We start from the raw sequence: 18,270 nt of genomic DNA on the forward strand, positions 1-18,270 counted from the left end.
TCGGATATGGATGCAGTAGAGTGTGGCAGTGGAGCCGAACCAGCTCAGGTAGGCAAACACAGAGGTGTCTTGTACCTACAGGGTTGGGAGAGAGGGGGGGCAGTGATGGACTAATCAATGCAAAGGCATTCTGAAATGGTCCAGGTGTGTTTTTCCTCCCTCCCTCCCTCCCTCCCTCCCTCTCTCAAACAGGATCCGGAGTAAAGAGTTTTGCGAATCCTGTTAGCGGTTGGTGGGGTGCACATAGGTGTTTGGTGAAGACATCCTATTTTTGCGAAGGTTTCGCTGACGTTAGCTTGTCTGTTTTTTCCCTTCCTTCTTCTCTACTTCTCTTGTCTTAGGCTCTGCCCAAAGAACCAGAAAGGTCAGGGGGGACAAGGAGATGTCCTTCATGTATTGTTGTGCTTTTTAAAGGACATTTTCCCGCACAATATTAAGTCATTTTTAACGAAGATATTTTTAAGATCCAGAATCAATCTATATGACAGTCTATACATGTGAAACTTATTCATGGAGACGAGTGATCATACAAAATAGTTACATTTATTGGTTGACAAAAGACAAATATTTACATGAAATATTAAAATATAGATTGCATTACTTGGTCATTTTGACAATTAATGGAGACACCCTCAAACTGGGCGTAGTAGTATCTTGGACACCATTATCACTTCTCGGTAGAATCAATAACCTTTTGATAATTGACAATTAAACAGAATGTCTGTATTTCACACGTCCAACCGTTACTATACTGCAGGTAAGTAAGTGGTTAACAATGTGAAATAAATTAGACATTAGTTTGTCAATAAAATTGGCATCTATGCAAAAAGAAATTTATAATGAAAAATTCAATTTAGAGAAAAATCTAAAAGGCGGTTATTGATTCAGGAGAAATATTTTCAATAATAGAATATTCAAAAAAAAAATCAATATTTAAGAGAACATAGAATAGATGATAAACATATATTTACCCATTTCCAATATGGCTATTAGTGTGGAGTGTTGGTTACCAGGAATTTTAAGATGGCTGCCGTGGCTTTCAACATGGATTCTCTTACAGAGGAATTACTTAGTGTGACCTCCGAGTTCCAAGGAGCAGGGATCTTCGTGAATGTAAAAATATGTATTCATGTATGGTGCATGAGTGTCAGTTGTCTGGGAGTCTTCCAGTGTCCCTTCTCAGGGGGGGTCCCCAAGCTTCCCCCTGACTCTCTCCCCCCAGCTTTTTTTCCCTCCATTGACCCTCTTTTTAGTTTCTTAAATATCTTCTTAAACAAAAAGGTCATAAAATTATACTAAGTTCTGCCCAGAGGGTCTGTGTCCCTTTGCTATTGGCAGGCAGACTTAATGATCACCTTTCCCAGTAGTCTCGTGATTTTAAGGTAATAGCACCTTCAACCACCAGGTGTCTCACATGTGTTTGGTGTTTTATCTCTTTAAGTTAATATTTTTATTTCTATAATATGCGTTCATTGTTTATATATGTTCTAATGAATATATCTCGAGTGTTCAGGAATGATAGTATATATAAAATACGCTTAACATAATTTTGAATAATCACTTGCATAAAATGGTGATATATATGCATATCAATGTATATCTATTAATCTTTAGTCCATTTATAAAGGACACAGGTTAGATATATATCAAACAATATCACATACAATTATTATTTATATGGATACATGTATAATTCGGGTATCCAATCAATATTAGTTTATCTAAACATAGGTTAAATTCTTATACAGTTATAATCATGATTATGTTTTTCATTATACTAATTCGTTGCTAAAACACTTCTACTTATGATCACACTTTCATATATAATCTCTCCATGACAAAGTTTCCCAGATCACTAGATACCAAACCACAATATCTCCTTGTTGACCCACAAATATCACATACAGTTTGAATCACTTGAAGTATTTTTGAAATAGGTCTGCCTGTATATTCCTCTCACACCATGTTTTGAGACATTTGTACTATAGTAAGATATCATATCCCTGCTTCTAATATACAAATATTCATGATGTAAAAATATACACAATTTTCAATGTTTCCTTGCAGTGTCTCAAATGAACTTTGAACATTCAGGATACAATCCCATTGTTTACTTTTCTAATGGAGGTGTCTTATTTGCCCTGTTGGGGTAGATCTCCACTTCGTATCTTAGTCATTGTCTCATTGACATCTGAGTCCATATTGAGGTTGACTTTAGGATATCTGTTCACTCTCTAATACAATAGGTTTATTTATTTAAGTCTTCCTTGAATTAAAAGTTATTGCGGCGTCAGTCTTAGTCAGCTTGAGACTTTTGTTTGTCGCAGCCCCGCTTTTCAATGGGTTATATAAATTGGTTACCTAATTCTGATGGGAGGGGAAAGTGGTCCTTTGGTCTGCTGATTTAAATGTTACCAGACTAAAACAAAAATAACAAAATATGATATTTTGAGGTATATGTTATGACAAAAAATCCCCCTTTTGTTCAGGTTGTCTCAATACAGGCTTGTAGAACTTTAAAAGATGGCTAATCCCTTTAACATTTGGAAAAACCTGCGAGATCTTGTACTTTGCTTTAAAGTTCTCCAAGAGGTCACAGTTCAATAATAACACTATAGTTCATCCACTTTTTTTTTTTTTTTTTAGGCCTACTGAAATCTCTCATCTCTGCCAGCGAATATTAAATGTATTTCTTCATGAATTCACAACAGTATGAATAAATTAAAAGAAGGATGGTCTAAGCCCCTTTGCAAACCATGCATAGACAAATTGGTCTATAAGGAAGCTACGTGAGCCTGTAAAGATTTGATTTCTGGAGTACAGAAAGAAATGCAATCCATCAAAGACAATGCTAGCGAACCTTGAGACCCCAAAACCAGCCGCAGTCCCCCCTGCTTCCACCCCAGACGAAGGTGACTAATCAGGGGGAAGAGGAATTTGATTCACTGGATGGCCTAAGTGAGACGGCATCATCCAGAGATATTCCTGTTCAAGGGACAAGCTCCCCCAGATACAGGCTCTCACTCGAGGAGGTAGATGCCTTATTGGGGGTGATTTATGAGACGCCCGAAATTAAAGAAGAGCCAGTCTCCCTGTCCTTGCATGACCGGATGTATCAGACCGTAAAGGCAGATTCAGTCAGGGTTTTTCCGGTTCATAGCACACTGGTAGATTTGATCAAGAGAGTGGGAGGAGCCAGAGAAAAAGCTCTTTTTTCCTAAAAGTATGAAGCGGAGATTCCCCTTCAGCGAGGACCCCACTTGCGTCTGGAACAAAGTGCCCAAGGTAGATGCAGCTTTTTCCCAATGTGCAAAATCAACAGACATAGCCTTTGAGGACATGGGTGTTCTTAAGGAACCCATGGATAAAAGGATGGAGGTGCTGCTGAAGAGGTCATGGAAAGTAACCATGACTAATTTAAAACCTGCAATGGCCACAACAATAGTGGCTCGCAATTTGGAGGTCTAGCTGGAACAATTGCAAAGCCATTTGGAAAGGGGGGACCTCCAGAAAGGAAATCCTGGATTCCCTTCCTATGCTACATAAAGCAGCAGGTTCTATGGCAGATGCCTCTGCGGAGTCTGTTAAATTTTCAGCCAGGACCGCTGCCCTCGTAAACGCATCTCGCAGGGCACTTTGGTTGAAGTCTTGGTCAGGAGACTCGGCCTCAAAAGTGAGGTTATGTGGCATCCCCTTTGAGGGAGACCTCTTGTTCGGGCAGGATCTTGAGAAAGTCCTGGACCGTACTGCGGACAAGAAAAAGGCCTTTCCTGTTAAACCCAAAAAGACTTCAGGTAAACGCTTTTTTCGTCCCCAAAGGCAGGGACAGTCACAAGGACAGACCTCTAAGGAGTCAACCCCTAAGAAACAGTGGATGGGAGGAAAACAGGCAATCTTTTTTCCTCTTCCAAAAAAAACACTAAATCCCAGTGACCTGGTCCCTGTGGGGGGGAAGACTGGGGCAGTTCCTCCCACAGTGGGAAAAGACTACCCCAAATACTTTTATTCTGGGGATCATCAGGGAGGGTTACAAAATACAGTTCAAGCACACCCCACCTACAAGGATGTGTCTGACCAAGCCTCCCAAGGATCCCCAGAAAGTGACAGCTTTGCTGTCGCAAATTGGTGATTTAATAGCCCAGAGGGTTCTAGTGCCACTTCCGTCACAAGAAATAAACCACGGTTTCTACTCGCATGTGTTTGTAGTGAAGAAACCGTCAGGCAAATTCCGGTTAATTTTGAATCTAAAGTTACTGAACAAGTGGGTAGCTTACAAGAAATTCCGGATGGAAACAAATTTTTACAGCGAGGTCAGTACTCCCTCCAAATTGTTTAATGGCCTCTCGATCTGGGACGCGTACCTACACATCCCCATTCGAGAAGACTCTCAAAAGTATTTGAGGATAGCGATTCTTTGGGGAAGGCAGATCCGATACCTCCAATTCAGGGCTCTGCCATTCGGTCTTCTTCCCCCAGGATATTTACCAAGGTCCTGGCAGAAGCGTTGGCTCCCCTGAGGCTGAAAGGGGTCACTGTCATACCATACTTGGACAACCTTTTATTCTTCGCCCCCTCAAAGCTCCAACTGCAGGGAGATCTGAGGGTAGCCATCTCTTGCCTAAAAAGGCTGGGGTGGTTAATAAACGAAGAAAAGTCACACTTGACACCAACACAGGCCATACAGTATCTAGGTTTCCTGGTAGATTCGGTTTCACAGAAAGTCTTCCTCACAGGGGAAAAAGTAGAAAAGGTGAAAGAGATGGTAACCTTTTTGCAGTCCAATCGGACAATTTCCATCCGCTCAGCTATGGCAGGGTTGGGCCTATTAGTGGCAACAATCCCTGTGGTTCCTTGGGCAAGGGCTCATTTCAGGTGCCTTCAGGCCAATATTCTGAGCAGCTGGGACGGGACACAAGAATCCCTGGACGGGATTATCCATCTATCCTCAAAGACCAGAAGGTCTCTTTGGTGGTGGAAGAGAGAGGAGAACCTAGTACGGGGTCTATGGTGGTCTCCTCCAGTGTCTGTCCGCATCACTAGATGCAAGTGCTTGGGGCTGGGGGGCCCACTTGGGGTCGAAAGTAGCCCAAGGATGCTGGGGGAAGACACAGTGCCAGAGGTCAGCCAATTGGAGGGAGTTGCAGGCAATCTGGGAAGCCTTAAGGGCGTTTGCCAGGGATCTGAAGGACCACCATGTACAGGTCCTCTGACAGTATAGTGGCGGTTTCCTACCTAAACAAACGGAGGAACGAGATGCCCGTCCTTGATCAAGCTAACAAGTACGATCATGCATTGGGCAGAAGAAAACCTAGAATCGGTTTCAGCAGTCCATCTAAAGGGGGTGGACAACCACCTGGCAGACTGAGTCGACACCGGGTGTACAAATCGGAATGGTCCCTGAACAGGGAGAGTTTCCAGCTGATAGTGCGCAAATGGGGTCTTCCGGAGGTGGACTTGTTCGCCAGGAAAGCGAACACCCAGGTCCCAGTGTACTCCCTAGAGAGGGAGGCAGGGGCAAAAGGGATAGACTCTTTGGCACAAAACTGGGCATTTCGCACTTGCTACGCCTTCCCCCCCATTCAAGCTAATTCCTCTAGTCCTGAGGAAATTTTTGCAGGAACGGACCACATTAATACTGGTGGTTTCCATATTGGCCGAAGAGACCGTGGTTCTCAATGCTGCTGGGCCTGACAGACGAGCCTCCCCTCATACTGCCCGAGAGAGAGGATCTGCTGTCCCAGGGTCCAGTTCTGTTGCCAGAAATACAGACCCTAAAGTTATCGGCCTGTCGTCTGAAGAGAGCCTCTTGAAATCTAAGGGGCTCTCGGATAGGGTGATTAGAACACTCCTTTCTAGTAGAAAGAGGGTAACCCAAGCAATGTTAAGTATTGGAAGGTTTTTTGTTCATGGTTGGACACTAAAAAGGTGTCTATAAGTATCCCGACAGTCTTGGAGTTTTTTTTAGATAAGGGACTGGCCATTAGTACCTTAAAAAGGTACAAATTGCAGGCCTGTCTTTTTTTTTTTGGATCAACCTCTGGCGGCAGACCCGCTAGTCAGGTTCTTTAAGGGGTTGACCAGGATTAAACCTGTTCCTTTCAAAATTTTACCCAAATGGGACCTGTCAGTTGTGTTACAGGGATGGGTAAAAAAGTCTCGTTAAGAACTTTCCTTGAAATGGATCACGCTCAAAACTGTGTTCCTGGTGGCTATTTCCACAGCCAGACGCATTAGCGAGCTTCAGGCACTTTCGGTGAAAGAGCCGTTTTTACAAATTTTTGAAGATAGGCTGGTGTTGCGCACGGACCCTGGGTTTTTACCCAAAGTAGTGACAAAGTTCCATAGAACACAGAAAATTGTTTTACCTTCGTTCTGTGGGTCCCCCACTAATCCTAAGAGGAAAAAATTGGGGTCACAAGCTTCAAAGAATACAATTGCAAGGTGGATCAAACAAGCTATTGTAGAAGCCTACAAAGGGATGAAAATGGAATGTCCTTTTTCCCCCATGGCTCACTCTACATGGGCACCATCGACCTCTTGGGCAGAGCGAGCTGGAGCGACACCAGAACAAATTTGTCGAGCAGCAACTTGGTCAAGCTACTCGATGTTTATGAAGCATTACAGATTGGACTTTATCTCAGCGCAAGATCAGGCGTTTGGGAGAAAGGTCCTTCAAGCGCTAGTCCCCCCCTAATCTGGTAAGTTCTCGTTGATCCTCTCTAGTGCTGTCCTGGACAGACGACTAGAGAAAACAGAGTTAGACTTACCGGTAACTGTTTCTTGGAGTCTTCCAGGACAGCATGGATTCCCTCCCTATATGCTGTTATAATGCTGGACAAGTGTTTTTGTTGTTACAGAAGCCGTTTCCGGGGAAGTTCTCGTTTACAAGACTGAAGGGGAAGGGATGGAGACCGCCCTTTAAAGATCTGGATTGTGTTTCCTGCCTCTGGAGGTGGAGCCTCTCTCTTTAGTGCTGTCCTGGACGACTCCTAGAAACAGAGTTACCGGTAAGTCTAACTCTCGTTTTCCGCTGGTTTAGGGGGCGCGCGCACCCACTGCATCACTCGGGAACCGATGCGTACGACAGGCACCCGTGATTACTGGTGACAGGGGGAACGTGGATCTGCATGTGTGTAAATATACAGCTCCACACCCTATCAGGGGAGACAGGTTGTGTGTTACTAGTATAACACCACCGCTCAGTCGTCTCCTCTAGGCAGTCCCATTGAATCTCTCGCTTCCTCTCTCCCCCCCCCCCCCCCCCCAGTTAGGATCACTCCCTAGCCAACACATTTAACCCCTTGACCACCCCCTAGTGTTAACTCCTTCCCTGCTAGTTACATTTACATAGTAAGCAGTGCATATTTAAAGCATTGATTGCTGTATAAATGTCAATGGTCCCAAAATAGTGTCTGATCTGTCCGCTACAATGTCACAATAAAAAAAAAAAGCCATAAATCTATTCCCTATTTTGTAGGCGATATAACTTTTGCGCAAACCAATCAATATACGCTTATTGCAATTTTTTTTTTTTAAATTGGGATATTTATAGTAAATTGTTGCTTTTTTTGTTTATAGCACAAAAAATAAAATGCAGAGGTGATTAACACCAAAAGAAAGCTATATTTGTGGGAGAAAATAAATGATAAAAATTTGGGTACAGTGTTACATAACCACGCAATTGTAATTCAAAATGTTACAGTGCTGAAAACTGGGCAGGGGGGTGTGAACTGCCCTGTATTGAAGTAGTTAAAGAAGGCAGTGCTGTCAATAGGAACAGTAGATTGTATATTTACTGCAAAGAATGGCTGGGTCCACAGTGGCAACAATCATCTATTTTTGAATTCCTCTTCCATAGGGTACAATACAGCAAAACATGCCCAGGAAGTGTGAATAAGTTTTCAGGGTTAATATAATCTGCTTGAGCAAGAATAGGGAAAGGCCTAAAAAAATCATGTTCCCTTAAAGCATGTTCTATAGCACTGTGCTTGTGCTGTGTAATTTGGCCCCCTGTATAACCTGGCTGATCCCCTGGTGCATCTAAAACCAGAAGTGACATCACTTCTGGTTTCACCGTTTGCGTGCAAGATCGAAGCACTGCCGACTTTGTGAAAGTGATTGGGAGCTATGAAGCTGCTGCATCACTTTCACTTTGAAGCCAGGCATCAGTTAATTAAAAACCCGCACTGCAGCCATTTGCTTGTGATTGGCTGTATCCCAGTGAAGCTTTAAAGAGCTGAACTGACAGTGATGTTAACCGATCCAGAAACAGCTAGTGAGCAATAAGGCACAAAGCAGTCATATCTTGATAGAAACTTCACAAAAAAAAATCCATTTCAGATTCTCCCCTCGCTGAGGTGATGGCTTCAGGAACATAACTTGGGTGAGAGTAGAGAGAAATGTCTACACGCGGTTTAAATAGCGGTTTCTGAAGCACAGAGAGAACCATATTCAGATCCTACAGAGTCAGAGGAACAGATGGGAAGCCCCTTTTTACAAAGGTCCGTGTCAAGTTTATGTTTTTGCTTTTCAGTTTCAGACACTGGTCTAGACCCAGCTGCAGCAAAGAGGGAATTTCTCCCAGAGACACTCCTGAAGTGGAAGCCCAAAGACTTGCACCAACAGAAATATGCCATCCATGCCAGACCTTGCAGGTGGAGAGGGACTTTAGTCAAAATTCTCTGTGCATATAACTGTAGGTAAGACACAAGTGAGAAATGAGATGAAGGCTTCTAGCAAACCATCACAGCTGAAATGTAATGCTACACACTTTTTGCTCTGTTCTGTAGAGAAGGGATCAACCTCAGCAGCAGCTAAATCGCCATTCCTGCATAGTTTGACAAAAGGTCAGACTCCAATAAAAGGCAGGACCCACCAGTGAGACTAGAGCTCTGAAAGGGGGGGGGGTCCAAATTCTTATTGGTTGGGCCCTTAAAGACCAGTGCATCCTCTATTGGTCCAGTGAGTTCTGGATATGTTACTACAAACGCCAGGCTGAGGACAACCATGTTGGAAATCCACAAATGAAGAAACAAAGTTCCAGCAGCGAGCAAGCAAAACAATTAATGCATGCTGGTAGTGGGGGCAGACCTACAGTTTGCTTGTGGCTGGCAGTAAAATCCAAAAAGGTTAAAAGACTTGGGGCCAGTTCACACCATAGAAACACTGTCAGGATGCTCTCCAGATGCTTTTATTGCATGCGCATTTTTGATGCAGTCCAGTGCATTCCCCCCCCCTTTTTTCCCCTTTAACCTTAAAGAACATGGGTGTTCCACTGCATTTTTGGTATGTTCCCGTGCATTGATGCCTTTTATAGCATTCTAGTACAGTCCATTGCAGGAAAAATGCAGCACTGATGTGAACTATGCCATTGAAAACCATATAATCTACTTTCTATGCACTGGACTGCATGTGGCGTGAACTGGCCCTTACTGTGTCCCTCAAATACATTTTTTCAACAGAGCACCTGACTGGCAGTCGCTGAGCTGGTAAAAAGGTGGTTAGATGTATAGGCACAATGAGACTCTGCCAAAACCAGAACATCTGTATAAACTTCACAGAACTTGCAAGGTCGGCCCTTCCGAAACAGCAGGCTTACAGGGTAGAAGCAACAGTCACCATTAATTTCAGACGGAATAAAAAAGGTTTTCACAAAAGATACCTGCTTGCTTGTCATCTCTCAAAACCAGTGTGGTGTTTGCCTGTTACAGTACTACTGTATATTTCACACAAAGGAAGCAATATAAAAAGAGAACAGGATACTTTCTAATACAAAAGGACAAGGTACAGAAGCCACATATCAGGAATATGAAGTGTTGGGGTAACAAAAACTAAGATCAGCAGCTTGGCTTCAGATGTGTTATAAGGGTGACTTTGCTTCTGATATGTTGCAGCTCATTTATGCTCCCAGCCCACGGAGACTTTGGCCTAATGGGTGCATCAGAGCTGCTGTACTGTATCAAAGTATATTTATTGTTCCCAACACAGATTGTGGTTAATTATTACCAAGCAACAGATGGGCTTGGCTTTGTCAGTCTACACCGCAGTGTTCAGAGATGTTTATTTTCATCACTAAACATCTAGGACAACAGGGTGCCTTTTCTTGTGGGCATACTCACTTTGTAGGGGCTATTTGTGAGCTGAACATAGGAGCTTGGAAAGTGGTTCAGGTAATAATAATAAAAAAAAAAGTAAATTAATAAGCTCCTCTCGATATCAAAAGGAAAGTCGGGCATTAAATATTGTGACTACCTCGCTCCAGGGCCTTCTTCATCTAGGCCTATAGGGGTTATAATTACTTTTACACACTTACTGAATTCTGAATGACTAAGAAGTGTGCCAGGCACAGCCTTGCATATTTTCCAAGGCATGCTTTAAACAATAATATTAGGTTATCACATGTGCTGCCAGACTAAATATAAAGAGGTATACATTTCCCATAGAGGTGGCCTGCTTTTTTTTTTTTTTTTTTTTTTTAACTGTAAGGCCTATATGGGGCATCCACCAGGGCTCTTTACGCTGGTCTGTAATGCGGAAAGGCTCATACTAGGAGAGGAAGATGTGGCAAGGTCCATGTCACACTAATCAATACCAGCCAACATGGCACAGACACTGCTCCCCCCTTTCCATCTTCATGTCAGTACAATGCCCACAAATCATCGACAGAAAAGAGAAAACCAAAGGATTTAAAAACTGCATGGGCCATGCGCCATTCAAACCACATGGTATAGCAAGAGAGTATTTATTTTCATTTAGCAGGGCTGATATTTTTGGTGAATTGACAGACTGAATTTTTTTTCCTTAACCATTGTAGATTTATTTATTTTTTAACTGCAAAAGAATGAAGTTGGTCTTCTAATAAGTTAGCAGGTGGCATTGATACTTTGTGGCAGGGTAATACTTCTATCATTGCATTGTGGTTTCACCAATGAATCGGCATGGAAACCAAACTGTAGCTATTAATGCACAGTGTGATGCTAAGCATTATTATGCCTTCCTCTGTGGACCACGGAACATCCTGCATGTTATGGAGGCTTTCTGAAGTACGAACACTTTTTTTTTTTAGAAAGCACACAGCTCTTTTCAGCCAATATATAAATATTTATTTGCATTTTCCTCAATAACAAGGCAGCAGGATGGAATAAAAACAGAGAAATTTCCTCATTTCCTTAGGTCCAGGTGGGTCCATTGTGTGTGTGTGGGGGGGGGGGGGGATCCATCACTCCCCAACTTGCGGCAATTTGTTCACCATCAGTCCAGGTCACTCCTTGTCTTTAGACTTGCTGATGACCACCTCACCCAAGCTCTCCAGGACCTCCCGCTTGTAGTCATCAAATTCTCCTTCTATCTGGTTCACAGTTTTGTCTTCTACTACCCACAGCTGGCAGTTTGTCTCTGTAATGAGACGGGCATCGTGGCTGACTGTGATTACCGCTGTGGAGAGACACAACACGGTCAGTGATTGCTGCAGGCCCTGAAACACATACTGGGGTCAGCAGACAGGGCATTTGCAAATATATTTGAAGGGAACTTATCATCATCTCCACTTTACATCCTGTTGAGTCACTGATCTCAGGCAAGCACACATTGTTAGAATGCGGACTTTACCCTTCTGGGTCAATAACTCAATAGTTGCTACATGCTATCAAATATTGTGCTACCATATGTCCAACAAGAAACTGCAGTTGTACACTTACCTCCTTTATATTCATTCACAGCTTCAGCCAAAGCATCAATGGATTCAATATCCAAATTATTTGTGGGTTCATCCTATTGTAGCCAGGAGAGAGGAACATTATTAATGAACGAAGTAGTCTTATTTGTGCAGCATTTCTTGGACAACAGCAACAAATATATCATCAGCTAGATCTAAAAAAGTTCTAAATGTGGATCAGGAGAAACTGGGATCCATTTGGTATAAACATTACACTACAGGTACTCTTGAAGAGGAAATTAAACATTAAGACTCCATGCAAACTAGCTTAAAAAAAATAAAATAAAAAATAAGCTTCTAGCGGCAGCTTTTGAGCATTTGTTTTTCCTGCTTTTAGAAGCAAAATAGCGTTATCCTATGTGTCCATGCACATTATTTTAGTTTAGAAAAGTTTTTGAAGCTTCAGCTTTTAGGAGAAGAAAAAAATAAACAATTTTTATTGTGTTTTTGGGAGTGATTGCAGCAGAAAAAAAAGCTGAATGCTTCTATGTGCTGCCAAAATCTAGCACAAAAATGCGAATAGAGATTATATATATATATATATATATATATATATATATATATATATATATATATATACACACACACACATTTTTTTTTTTGCCACATTTCAGGCTTCAAACAAAGATATAAAATTTTAATTTTTTGTGAAGAATCACCAACAAGTGGGACACAATTGTGAAGTGGAACGAAATCTATTGGATTTTTGAAACTTTAATAAAAAAATGAAAAGTGGGGCATGCAAAATTATTCGGCCCCCTTGCGTTAATACTTTGTAGAGGCACCTTTTGCTGCGATTACAGCTGCAAGTCGCTTGGGGTATGTCTCTATCAGTTTTGCACATCGAGAGACTGAAATTCTTGCCCATTCTTCCTTGCAAAACAGCTCGAGCTCAGTGAGGTTGGATGGAGAGTGTTTGTGAACAGCAGTTTTCAGCTCTTTCCACAGATTCTCGATTGGATTCAGGTCTGGACTTTGACTTGGCCATTCTAACACCTGGATACGTTTATTTGTGAACCATTCATTTGTAGATTTTGCTGTATGTTTGGGATCATTGTCTTGTTGGAAGATAAATCTCCGTCCCAGTTTCAGGTCTTTTGCAGACTCCAACAGGTTTTCATCCAGAATGGTCCTGTATTTGGCTGCATCCATCTTCCCCTCAATTTTAACCATCTTCCCTGTCCCTGCTGAAGAAAAGCAGGCCCAAACCATGATGCTGCCACCACCATGTTTTGCATTGTGGGCAAAAAGTTCGATTTTGGTTTCATCTGACCAGAGCACCTTCTTCCACATGTTTGGTGTGTCTCCCAGGTGGCTTGTGGCAAACTTTAGACGAGACTTTTTATGGATATCTTTGAGAAATGGCTTTCTTCTTGCCACTCTTCCATAAAGGCCAGATTTGTGCAGTGTACGACTGATTGTTGTCCTATGGACAGACTCTCCCACCTCAGCTGTAGTTCTCTGCAGTTCATCCAGAGTGATCATGGGCCTCTTGGCTGCATCTCTGATCAGTCTTCTCCTTGTCTGAGCTGAAAGTTTAGAGGGACGGCCAAGTCTTGGTAGATTTGCAGTGGTCTGATACTCCTTCCATTTCAAAATGAACGCTTGCATAGTGCTCCTTGGGATGTTTAAAGCTTGGGAAATCTTTTTGTATCCAAATCCGGCTTTAAACTTCTCCACAACAGTATTACGGACCTGCCTGGTGTGTTCCCTGGTCTTCATGAGGCTCTCTGCGCTTTCAACAGAACCCTGAGACTATCACAGAGCAGGTGCATTTATACAGAGACTTGATTACACACAGGTGGATTCTATTTATCACCATCAGTCATTTAGGACAACATTGGATCATTCAGAGATCCTCGCTGAACTTCTGGAGTGAGTTTGCTGCACTGAAAGTAAAGGGGCCGAATAATTTTGCACGCACCACTTTTCAGTTTTTTATTTGCTAAAAAAGTTTAAATTATCCAATAGATTTCGTTCCACTTCACAATTGTGTCCCACTTGTTGGCGATTCTTCACAAAAAATTTAAATTTTATATCTTTATGTTTGAAGCCTGAAATGTGACAAAAGGTTGAAAAGTTCAAGGGGGCCGAATACTTTTGCAAGGCACTGTCTGTATGTGTATATATATATATATATATATATATATATATATATATATATATATATATATATATATATATATATATATATATATATATATATATATTACACACACATACATACACACACTGAAACTACTACTCGATCAACAGCTAATCGATTATGAAATTAATCAATTACTATTTTCATAATCTAGTAATCGGCCAGTAACATAATGGGGTTAAAAAGGGGTAATTTATAAATAAAGGGATCATTTTTGTTCGATACTAAACGTCTTAGACCTGGTTCACATCTATGTGTTTATTGGTGCTTTTTGCATAAATGCACTACAGTTCATTCAGATGGTTTCCTATGGCACACGCTCACATCTGAAAGGGTCAGGGACTTTTAACGCAAAATGGTGCTTTATTGGTTCAATATACTTCAATGGAGAAGCTGCAGAAAAGCATGTAATGCATTTTTGCAGCAATTTGTGTTTTTTAATCTGCCCAAAGAAAATGCAAATTGCAGTAAAATCACGTGTGCAAAAATCAAAACACACAGCAAAAAGCACTGCAGAAACAGATCAAAAGCAAACTGCATAGGTGTGTACGGAGCCTTATGTAGGCCACACAGATCAGTTTTCAGATGAGAATATTCAGACGAAAAATCTTTGTACATTCGCTGAATGAAAGAATTTTGTTTGAAATTTTCACTTGTTTTAACATTCTGTTTTTAAAATGAATGTAATTTCTGAACAAAATCCACATACACTGTCTGACAATTCCTTTGACTAAGAAGTTTTCTATTATTTCCAAATTTTCCTGTCGCTGTGGTTGAAAATGAACATAAATTTTACCCACTTTTTTTTTCTTAAAGGTTATTAACCGATTAATCGAAACAAATCGGCAAACTAATCGATTATAAAAATAACCGTTAGTTGCAGCCCTAATATTATATATATTACTCTCTATAATGAGCATTTTTTTTAGTTTATAGTGTGCATTGAACCTAAAAGCTGTATTTTTAATAATCTTACAGTGCTCAGAACATTAGTTATTCATTACTATACTAAAGACCTAGGGAAACTAGTGACTACTTTATTTTGGTTTTAATGGCGCTGTAAAGTCTTGACATTTTATTTATGCGTTAAGGTGAAAACGCCCCAGAGCCCTCCTCCCCTTTTATTTACCTGAACCTGATCATTCCAGCAACAAGAACGAGCCCAGCCGCTGTCTTGGGTCCTCATTAGATAGAATGATAGCAGCAGGAGCCGTCTGCTCCCGCTGCTGTCGATCAAATCCAGCGACACGAGAGCTGGGTGTCATTGGACACAACAGCAAGACTCGAGAGCGCGCCCGCACGAGTGCCCCAATGGAAAGCGGCTCTCTGTGGGGGCCCTTGATGCAGAGGAGGAGCCAGGAGCGCTGTCAGGTGACCCCAAGAGAGGATTGGGCCGCTCTGTGCAAAACCCTTTTGTAGTGTGACTGTGTCATGACAGTTAGTTTTTTTTTTAAAATAAAAAAACACCTTTACAATTACTTTAAGCTGCAAAAAAGAAAATGGAATGTATAATGTAAATACCAGAGGACTAGGACACATGACTCCGCAAACACATGCAAGGCCATAAAAATGAATTTGCTTCCAAAAAATACATGTGGTACAACTATTACAGTGGCTTTTTTTGTTCTCTTTAAGAAACTTGGCAGGTTATAAATGGTAACTGCTATTGCAGCGCTAATGGGAGGTCACTGGAAGATAAGAAACTGGGAAGGTTATAAATGGTAATTGTTATTTTAGAGCTAATGCGAGGTCACTGAAAGATGGGCAGTGCTGGCTTGTAATTAGTTGTTGCTACAGAACACATTTGTTTCAAGCAATCTCCAGGATCGTGTGCAATGGGAATATTTAGTTTGACTCCAAGCTTCAAAATGTGCAGTGTGTGGAGCCAGGCAGTAGACATGGAGCAATCTCCCCAACACTCCAGCTAATGTGTTGGAAAATGAAAAGCTAAAAAAGGAGGGTAAAATAGATCCTTGATTAAAGTGGAGTTCCAGCCTCAAAGTTGGGATGGAAGTACACTTTGTACTTCAAAAAAGTTAAGTAAAAAAAAAAATAGAATGTGTGTGTTCCAGAGAGATACATGTACACACACACACACACACACACACACAAACACACACACACCAAAAACGAGGGGTGGGGTCTTTAGTTTAAGACCTAGTTGTATAGTTTGGTGGAACTTTTAACTACTTGCTGACCAGCCGCCGCAGTTTCACTGTGGCAGAATGGTGCGGCTGCTCGCCCCCGAAGCCGATGCGAGTGCCCGGTGGTCGCGATCACCGCCGGGCTCCCATGATTGCGGGTGACACACCGAGAACAGGGATCTGTGTGTCTAAACACACAGATCCCGGTTCTCTGAGGGGAGAAGTCTGTTCATACAAAGTATGAACAGAGATCTGTCATCTCCCCTAGACAGTCCCATCCCCCCTTCAGTTAGAACACAGTTATCCCCTTGATCGCCCCTAGTGTTAACCCCTTTCCCTGCCAATGAAATTTTTACAGTAATCGGCATTTTATACAGCGATCAGTGCTATAAAAATGCACTGATCGCTGTATAAAATGCCAATGGTTCCAAAAAGGTGTCAAAAGTGTCCGCCATAATGTCGCAGTCTGATACAAATGGCAAATTGCCGCCGTTACTAGTTAAAAAAATAAATAAAAATGCTACAAATCTATCCCCTATTTTGTAGACGCTATAACTTTTGCTCAAACTGATCAATATACGCTTCTTGCGATTTTTATCACCAAAAATAATGTAGAAGAATACGTATCGGCCTAACCGGAGAAACCTTTTTATTTAAATGGGGATATTGATTATAGCAAAAAGTACAAAATAAGATGTTAGAAAGGAAAAAAGGCGGATGTTGAAGACTTGGAATTATTTATAAGTTTGGAAAACGTGTTGAAGCTACATTGCCCAGGGCAATCCCTTCCCCTCCCCACCTTTCCAATGTACTTTTCAGTAACTTTCTTACTCACCAAAATTAGGACATCTGGTTCCCGGCAACACAACTCTGCAAACACTACTCGGGCTTTCTGCCCTCCTGCAACAGAAATGTTGATAAATGTACAGTTTGATCCTAAATTACATCTAAGATCAAGAAGCCATGAAGAATCCTAAACTAACAGCCCCCAAAAAGGTTTTTTTCCCCCCTAACTTCACCTACAGAGACACCGCAAGTGAAACCTGGTACTGCAATTACTATAGGCTAGAGTAAAGAGACCCTGTCACCAACTTAAAAGCATAGCAGGTAAAAGCACAAAAAGGGTATTTAAACTACTTGAACTCCATAAGGTTTACAACCCCTTCATGACCAGGACATTTTTTGCTATTCAGTACTGTGCTACTTTAACTGGCAGTTGCTCAGTCATGCAACACAAATTTAATTTATATCATTTTTTTCACACAAATAGCTTTTTTCAGTGGTAGGTATCACCATGTGTTTATTTTTTTTTATTATATACACCAAAAAAGACCATTTTGGGGGGGAAAAAACAAAACAAAACATATTTTCTACTTTCTGTTCTACAGCATATTCAATAAAATTTCTCCATAAATTTAGGCCAAAACATATTCTGCTACATGTCGCAAATGCTGGCAATGAGCAGGGTTGATCTTAGTATAGATCCGATTGTGATCAAGATACTGATCCGTACGCAGACTATACTAGTAATGTCAGTGATCAGTGACTTAGTGTGATTGTGATAGTGTGGAGGACAATCTGGCACTAACGAACACTGGCCGGGACAGACACTGAAATCACGAGTGGCACCAATACGGTGATGAGTTACAGAAAGTTCTGTAACTATAAGCAAAATTAAATAAAATCGGATTTAAAAAAAAAAAACACAATACAGTGATCGGTAATACTACTGTACGCTGTACTAATGATGATTGACAGAAGCAGCAAAGTTTGAATAATACAGACAATGCAAAACGCATTAAGCAAAGGTAAGCAGACAGGTCCTCCTAGACAGAAAGACAAAGAGTGATGACCGAAATATACACAAGATTACTTTTAAACTTGGTCACCTGACAACTTGCAGATCTGGATGGTATGCGCATGGCTCTCCAAACCGAACCTTCCAAGGCATTTCCGGGCATCCTGGTAGGGCAGATTGAAGTTACGCTGAAGATATTCAGTCGCTGTCTCCTCCATGGTCAACTGGTCTGCATATTGCTGATTAAAGAACCCAATTTTCTGTGTATGAAGACAAAAAATAAAAAATCACCATCAACGGAAGAGTCACATAAGAGGCACACCTTCAATTCTGTCCTACAGACCAGCACTCACCAGTCTATGGTTCTTCCTCATTTCTCCTTTTGTCTGTAAAAGAAGAAGACATGGAACACTCAGGTAACCAGTTACTGAAACTGTTATGTTACTGATGGACGCAGAGCAGTGACAGA

The 18,270-nt window shown here is 41.5% G+C and overlaps 1 protein-coding gene across 1 annotated transcript in view; it reads right to left on the minus strand.

The window, feature by feature from the left end:
• Nucleotides 1–11,079: 11,079 nt before the first annotated feature.
• ABCF1 (ATP binding cassette subfamily F member 1) overlaps nt 11,080–18,270 on the minus strand; it is a 62,225-nt gene continuing 55,034 nt past the window's right edge. The window contains exons 27-31 of the mRNA XM_077478972.1: nt 18,155–18,187; nt 17,893–18,061; nt 16,839–16,903; nt 11,697–11,769; nt 11,080–11,433 (exon numbers count right to left, since the gene is read on the minus strand). Coding sequence (XP_077335098.1) covers nt 11,261–11,433; nt 11,697–11,769; nt 16,839–16,903; nt 17,893–18,061; nt 18,155–18,187 — 513 coding nt within the window. The 3' untranslated portion in view covers nt 11,080–11,260. The remainder of the gene's footprint in view (nt 11,434–11,696; nt 11,770–16,838; nt 16,904–17,892; nt 18,062–18,154; nt 18,188–18,270) is intronic.

Source organism: Lithobates pipiens, unplaced genomic scaffold (genome assembly GCF_037356315.1).
Source record: "Lithobates pipiens isolate NorthernLeopardFrog02 unplaced genomic scaffold, aLitPip1_a1.2 Scaffold_1, whole genome shotgun sequence".
In the NCBI taxonomy this organism is placed as follows: domain Eukaryota; kingdom Metazoa; phylum Chordata; class Amphibia; order Anura; family Ranidae; genus Lithobates; species Lithobates pipiens.